Here is a 7,377-nt window from a genome sequence, read left to right as displayed (position 1 = left end):
CCACTGGGTTTATACTGGGATGAACTGGGGTCATGCTGGAGGTGACTGGAATCATACTGGCAGTGAGTGCCACTAGACTGAGGCTGACTGGGAGTGGTTGTGAGCAAATGGGATCATGCTGGAAGGGACTAGGAGTGACTGGGAATGTGCTGGAAGGAAGTGGGGTACACTGGGAGAGACTGGGAGTGACTGGAACAAAAGTGAGGGTGAAAGGGAACAACTGGGACCATGTGGAGCACAACTGGTTCATACTGGCAGGGACTGGGAGCACACTGGGGTCATCTCTGGATCATACTGGGAGGGACTAATACTGGGAGTATCTGAGAGCGACTGGGAACCCTGCACATCATCCTCCACAGTGGGGGTGACTGGGAGCAACTGGGAGCATGCTGGGAGCAAATGGCATCATACTAGGACTGACTGGGCTGATCTAGCTGGAGGCAACTGGGGCCATACTGGGAGTGATTGGAAATTACTGGGATTATACTGGGACCATACTGGGAGTGCTGGCATGTGACAAGGATCAAACTGGAACTTCCTAGCTCCTATTGGTGTTGAAAGGGAGCAACTGGGTTCACACTTTGGGCAACTGGGATCATGCTGCAAGCAAACTGGAGGAACTGGGAATGACTGGATGCAGGCTGGAGGCAACTGGGATATACTGGGCATGACTGAGATCATACTGGGATGTAAATCAGCTTACTGGGGTGTCTGGGAATGACTTCAGGCATGCTGAGGGAGACTGGGATATACTGGGAGTGTCAGTAACCATACTGGGGATGACAGGGATCATATGGGGAGTGTGTGGGACTATACTGGGAGCAAATGGCATCACACTGGGAGCAACACGGAGCAACTGGAACCATCCTGGGGACAACTGGGTTCCTACTGGGATTACAGTGGGAGCAGCTGGGCCCATGCTGGGATTGACTGGGATCACACTGGGTCATTCTTGGAGCAACTGGGAGTGCACTGAGGGTGACTGGGAGTGGCTGTGAGCAACTGGCATCAGGCTGGAAGCAACTGAGGGTTGATTGGGAGTGACTGGAAACATGCTGGGAGGAATTGGGACCACACTGGGAGCAGCTGGGACCATGCTGGGGGCAAGTGGGAGTGAGTGGGACTATGCCGAGAGGGACTGGGACTATTCGAGGGACAACTGGGATCATACTGGGAGGAACTGGGAACAACTGGGACTATTCTGGCGGCAGCTGGGATCATACTGGGATCACAGTGGGAGCAGCTGGGTCCATGCTGGCTGAGACTGGGATCACACTGTGGGTGGCTGGAATCATACTGGGATTGACTAGGAGGGGCTGTGGGCAACTGGAATCATGCTGAAAGGAACTGGGAGGAAGTGGGAGTGACTGGGAACATGCTGGGGGTGACTGAGATATACTGGGAGAGACTGGGAGTCATGAGGATCATACTGGACACTACTGGGGTCCTGCTGGCATTGACAGGGAACAACTGGGATCCCACTGGGGGTGACTGGCATCATACTGGGAGTGACTGGGATCACACTGGGATTATAGTGGGTGTCAATAGACCCTGACTGGGGTTCCTGAGAGCTACCAGGCCCATGCTGGGAGCTGCCTGCGCACACACTGGGAGGAACTGGGAGAAACTTGGAATGACAGGATGCATGCTGGTGACAACTGGGATATCCTGGCAGTGACTGGGATGAAACTGGGGGCAGCTGAACCACGCTGAGGTAACTGGGAGTGCCTGGCAATGAATACAAGAATGTTCAGGCAACTGGGATATGCTGGGAGTGCCTGAGACCATGCAGGTGGTGACTGGAACCACACTGGGAGCCACTGGGAATGCGCTGGGGAAACTGGGACCATGCTGGAGGCAACTGGGGGCAAGTGTGAGTGACTGAGGCCCTGCTGGGAGAGACTGGGATCATACTGGGAGTTACTGGGACTATACTAGGGGCAACTGGGAGAATGGGGAACACAATGGATGAAAGTGGGAGCAACTGGGACCATGTTGGGGACAAATTGCATCATAACGGGGAATGACTGGGAGTGCCTGGGCTCATACTGGGAAGAAGAGGGATCCTGCCAGGAGTGAGGGGAAGTGACCAGGATCATCATGGGAGTGACAAGAAAACTGGAAGCACACAGGGGCAGCAACTGGGCTCATGCTGGGACCACGGCTCCTGGACAGGATAGATGCAGAGGCCAAACCCAACAAGGTCAGGTTTAACAAGTCCAAGTGCCAGGTCCTGCACTTTGGCCACAACAACCCCTGCAGTGCTACAGGCTGGGGACAGAGTGGCTGGAGAGCAGCCAGGCAGGAAGGGACCTGCAGGGAGTGATGGACAGCAGGCTGGACATGAGGCAGCAGTGTGCCCAGGTGGGCAAGAAGGCCAATGGCTCCTGGCCTGGATCAGGAATGGTGTGGCCAGCAGGAGCAGGGCAGGGATTGTTCCCCTGTGCTCAGCAATGCTAGGGCAGCGCCTCGAGTGCTGTTTGCAGTTCTGGGTCCCTCTAATTAGGAAGGACATGGAGGAGCTGGAGCGTGTCCAGAGAAGGGCAACAAGGCTGGGGAGGGGTCTGGAACACAAGAGCTTTGAGGAGTGGCTGAGGGAGCTTCTGGGGTTTTTTATCCTGGAGGAGGCTCAGGTGAGACAAGGCAGTGTCAGGGAACAGGTTGGACTTGATGATCTCCATGGCCTGTTCCACCCTTGCTGATTCTGGGATTCTCTGAAAGCACCCTTGGAACAGTTGCAGGATGAGCCCCGGGACTCCTCTTCAGAAGCTCCAGCAGGCCAGGTCCCTCAGCTTCTCCTGCCAGCCCCAAAGCCCATCCTGTCAGTCCTGCAGAGCCTCTGCAGCTCCTCCTCACTGCCCAGAACAGGGAGCCCCAGAGCCAGACACAGCAGCCCAGATGTGCCCCCTTGGCCTGGGGTGCCTCTGGCAAGGCAGCAGCACCAGGCACTGCAGGAGCCTGCAGACAATTCCTGCAGCACTTGCAGGATGATCCTGCTGCCCAAGGGACGTTCCCATGGTGCCAAGTCAGGAACTGCAATGGGGAGTGGGGCCAGAGAGGAAAGGACAAACAGGGATTGGCTGTTTGCAGGAGAGGGAACAGGGATGGGCAGCAGGAAGAAATTTGTGCCAGACACAGTAAAGAAAGCCAAGGTGAAGCAAAGGAAATGCCCAGGGCAGTTTAGGGGTGGCTGCCAGGCAGCCCTGGCTCTGAGCAACAGCGTCTGCAGTGGGACAGGAAAGTCTCAGCTGATGGGAACAAACTTTCTGGCTGACTGCAGAGGCCAGGACAAAGCTGAGTGGTTTCCCTGGTGTCCCCCAGCCCCTGCTGGCCCCAGGGGCTGATGGCATTTGTGCTCCCTCAGGTTCATGTCCCCACAGCAACAGCATGGGGGTGCTCCCCCTGCTCTGTGCAATGCAAACAGGGGGTGCTGAGCCAGTGCTGCCGTGTCTGTGCCTGCAAGGATGGGGCACCTGTGTGAGCTGGGGGAGAGGCCAGGGCTGCAGAGGGGGGATGTTGTTGGCAGCTCCATGAGGATGCTCTGGGACGCTGCCCTGGGCTGTGCAGCGCACTGGGGATGGATCAGCCCCTGCTCCGCTGCTCCTTCCTGTCTGCCCCAGGGCCCTTGCAGAGCCCCAGCCATGCTGTTTGCCCCCAGCCTGCCCACAGCCAGCCTTGGGCTGCTCACGGGGCTTTTCTGTGCTGAGCATTGGCCTGGCCGTGTTCTTGGGAGAGCCTGGGAAAGGGGCCTGGAGCCCCCAGGCCTCGGCCTGAGGCGTCAGCGCTGCCCCAGCAGTGCCCATGGCCTGTCCCTGCTGCAGCCCCGGCACTGCCACCCCCAGGGCTGTTCCCGGCCCCGAGAGCACTCAGGCCCTGCAGCAACACCAGGGCCACCAGGGCAGTGGGGCAGGGCCATGGCAGCAGCACTGGCAACACCAAGTGCTGCTGCTGCTGCTGGGCACAGTGGCTGGGCCAGCCCTGATCTGCCCCCAGCTCTGCACACAGACATTGCTGCTGCAGCTCCAGAGAAGGCAACAAAAGGGCATCTCTGCAGAAAACTTTGCTGGGAGATCCTTTAGTTCCTGTAAAGCCACAAAGAGCATAGCCCCTCATTGACACAGTCTGTGCCCACAGGGAAAATGGAGAGAAACAAAATGAAAAATGGCACAAGGAATGATATTTCTTTATGGACAAGATTAATAGATGTAGAACAAAGGAAACTAATTCCGAAAATGAAACCATCAAGAACTATCAAAAATGAGTTTCGTTACAAGTGATATGCAGAAGTTGGCCAGAAGTTTAATGTTTCTGAAACCATCCAGTCATCAGTCTCCACACTGCAGCCTTGAGCTCCTGGTTCCTCAGGCTGTAGATGAGGGGGTTCAGGGCTGGTGACACCACCGAGTACAGAACTGACAGGGCCAGATCCAGGGATGGGGAGGACATGGAGAGGGGTTTCAGATGAGCAAGTGCTGCAGTGCTGAGGAACATGGAGACCACGGCCAGGTGAGGGAGGCAGGTGGAAAAGGCTTTGTGCCGTCCATGCTCAGAGGGGATCCTCAGCACGGCCATGAAGATCTGCACATAGGAGAAAACAATGAACGCAAAACAGCTGAGTCCTAAACAAAGGCTAACCACAATGAACCCGAGTTCCCTGAGGTTGGAGTGTGAGCAGGAAAGCTTGAGAATGGCGGGGATTTCACAGAAGAACTGGCCCAGGGCATTGCCATGGCACAGGGGCAGGGAAAATGTATTGACCGTGTGCATGAGAGCATTGAGGAAGGCACTGGCCCAGGCAGCTGCTGCCATGTGGGCACAAGCTCTGCTGCCCAGCAAGGTCCCGTAGTGCAGGGGTTTGCAGATGGACACATAGCGGTCATAGCACATGATGGTCAGGAGGGTAAGCTCTGTTCCGAGGAAGCAGATGATCAGAAAAACCTGGGCTGCACATCCTGTGTAGGAGATGTTCCTGGTGTCCCAGAGGGAATTGTGCATGGCTTTGGGGACAGTGGTGCAGATGGAGCCCAGGTCACTGAGGGCCAGGTTGAGCAGGAAGAAGAACATGGGCATGTGCAGGTGGTGGCTGCAGGCTACGGCGCTGATGATGAGGCCGTTGCCCAGGAGGGCAGCCAGGGAGATGCCCAGCAAGAGGCAGAAGTGCAGGAGCTGCAGCTGCCGCGTGTCTGCCAACGCCAGCAGGAGGAAGTGGCTGATGGAGCTGCTGTTGGACATTTGCTGTGGCTTCACATGGGAACCTGTTCATGGAGAAAGGAACAGTGAAGAGTTAGAGGAAATACCTGTAACCAAAATCAAAGCCATTTCCCATACACCCTCCTTTGTAACGCAGATGGACATGATGTTATTTTTCTGGGGTTTTTTTAAGCACTCTCATATCTCTGCTGGTGTTGTTGGATATTAGAAACCCTCAGGGAGAAAAGAGCAAATTCTGTGAGGCAAAGAGATGAGGGGAGATGATCTGTAATTCTGACCTGTTCAGAGTTTCTCTGGGCTTTAACCTTTTCAAGGGGAGAATTATCAGCTTCCCACGTTTTCCCTAAAAATCTCCCATGTACTACTGAGAGAAGATGGATACACCACAGCCCAGCTCCACAATTGTAGCCAAGGACTCACGTTGCTCATTTCACCAACCCAGCAACATTTTCTGTGTCACAACTCCTCTGCCTTTCCCTATCAATCTTAAAACTCGGAGATGCTCTAGGACAGGTTTGCACCCTGGATTAAGGCTCCCAGCTTGGACTGAAATCTCAGGGAGACTTCCAAGTGCCCTTATGATGGTGTTGGATTGAGGGAGATGCAGCTCCTTCCCTGGCTGCACTGACAGCATTGCCCAGAGCCGGGCACTGGGGACAGCATCACCCTGAGCCAGCTCTGCCCCCTCCAGAGCCCCCAGTGCTGGGCAGCTGCTTCCAGCCCTGTGCTCTACAGAGGGAACTGGGCCCAGGGCTGCAGAGCTGCCCCATGGCTCTGCTGCAGCTCTGCCTGCACAGGAGGGGCTGCATGCCTTGGAGCCCCAGCCCGGAGGGCAGAGGCTTGGCTGGGGGCACAGGAGGGAGGGGGCTTGTTCAGATGGAGGGGCTGCACTGGAGGGGACCCTTTGGGCATCTCTAAACTCTCCCTGCCAGAGCATTGCTGGGGTTTGTTTTCTCTCGTTGCCTGATCTTCTATCTGCCTCCTGCAGATTTTCCTCCTGCAGGTGTTTCCCTGTGCCTGATCTCTCCCTGCCAACACTCACAGAGCCCAAATCTCTGTGCACTCTCCTTGGCCTGACAGCACCCTGCCTGTTTGCAGGGCACTGGCTGGGAGCAGGTTCTGTTTGCAGCTTGCAGAAAGGACAGCTCAGACTGAGCCTGACGGGTCCAGCAAAGGCAATGCTGGTGCTGTCCATGGGCAGAGGGGCTGAAAGAAAATTAGAGATCTCCTACTGATCACTAAAACATATAGTTTGCATTGTCTCAGGCACTTGTCAACATTAATAATAAATAAGTAATAATCAACTTTTAATATTTATCTCCCCCTCCCTGCCGTTGTCCAATATTAGGAAACTGAATACAATGTCTTAGGAAATAACTTCATTTTTTACAAAGTCCTTGTCATGGAAATATTCTATGACTGATCAGAAACCATCAGCATGTCAGACCTTCAAGAGCATTTCACCTCCCCCACACCAGAAATACTCAGAGTTGTACTCACAGAGTCTGTAGGCATTGGGATGTTCCAGCTTCAGGAGATGGCTCCAGGAGCTGCAGCTGCATTGTCCTGCAGCCAGAGGTTCCTGTGCCAAGGGCTGGCAGTGATTGTGCCCCAGGCACTTCTCAGCACCTTCCCAATCCTCACTGACTGAAGCTCTCTGTGCCTCTGTGCTGTGCCCGGAGTGGCTGCAGGCAGTGCCCCAGCCCTGCTGGTCTGGGAGTAAAGCTGCTCATCAAGAGAAATGTGCTTTTGAAGCTCTTCTTGCTTACCAGAAGCTGCCTCTGTGCCAGGAGCCCAGCCCAGCTCAGCAGCACAGACACAGCACAAGGACTTTAATGAGCCTCTGGGGATTTGTGCTCAGGCCCTGAACATCAGTCCCTGAGAGGCAGCTGAAGAAACCTCTCCAGAACTCCAAGTCAGAATCCAAGTCCAAAGTTTCTTGAACTTTTAATGGGTCCCACTGAGGGACATGACTGAGAAAGTGTCCCCAGGCCCCAGGCAGAGCAGAGAACTGGAGGCAGTGATGACAGGTGGGGACAAAGAGAAGCCAAGTCTTGGTGCCCTGGGGCACAGCAGGGTCTGTGCCACCAAGGGCTGTGAGGAGACACCTTGTGCTGAGGCCCTGGGGCCTCTTGGCACAGCCTCAGCCAGGCTGGGCACTGTCAG

The 7,377-nt window shown here is 55.4% G+C and overlaps 1 protein-coding gene across 1 annotated transcript; it reads right to left on the bottom strand.

The window, feature by feature from the left end:
* Positions 1-4,299: 4,299 nt before the first annotated feature.
* Positions 4,300-5,232, bottom strand: LOC131560350 (olfactory receptor 14C36-like). The gene has a single exon (XM_058809033.1). The coding sequence runs from the start codon at positions 5,230-5,232 to the stop codon at positions 4,300-4,302; it is 933 nt and encodes a 310-aa protein (XP_058665016.1).
* Between the last annotated feature and the right edge of the window lie 2,145 nt (positions 5,233-7,377).

This window comes from Ammospiza caudacuta, chromosome 7 (genome assembly GCF_027887145.1).
Source record: "Ammospiza caudacuta isolate bAmmCau1 chromosome 7, bAmmCau1.pri, whole genome shotgun sequence".
Classification (NCBI taxonomy): Eukaryota; Metazoa; Chordata; class Aves; order Passeriformes; family Passerellidae; genus Ammospiza; species Ammospiza caudacuta.
Note: the sequence above shows the minus strand (reverse complement) of the source record. Positions and strands in the feature narration are given on the sequence as shown.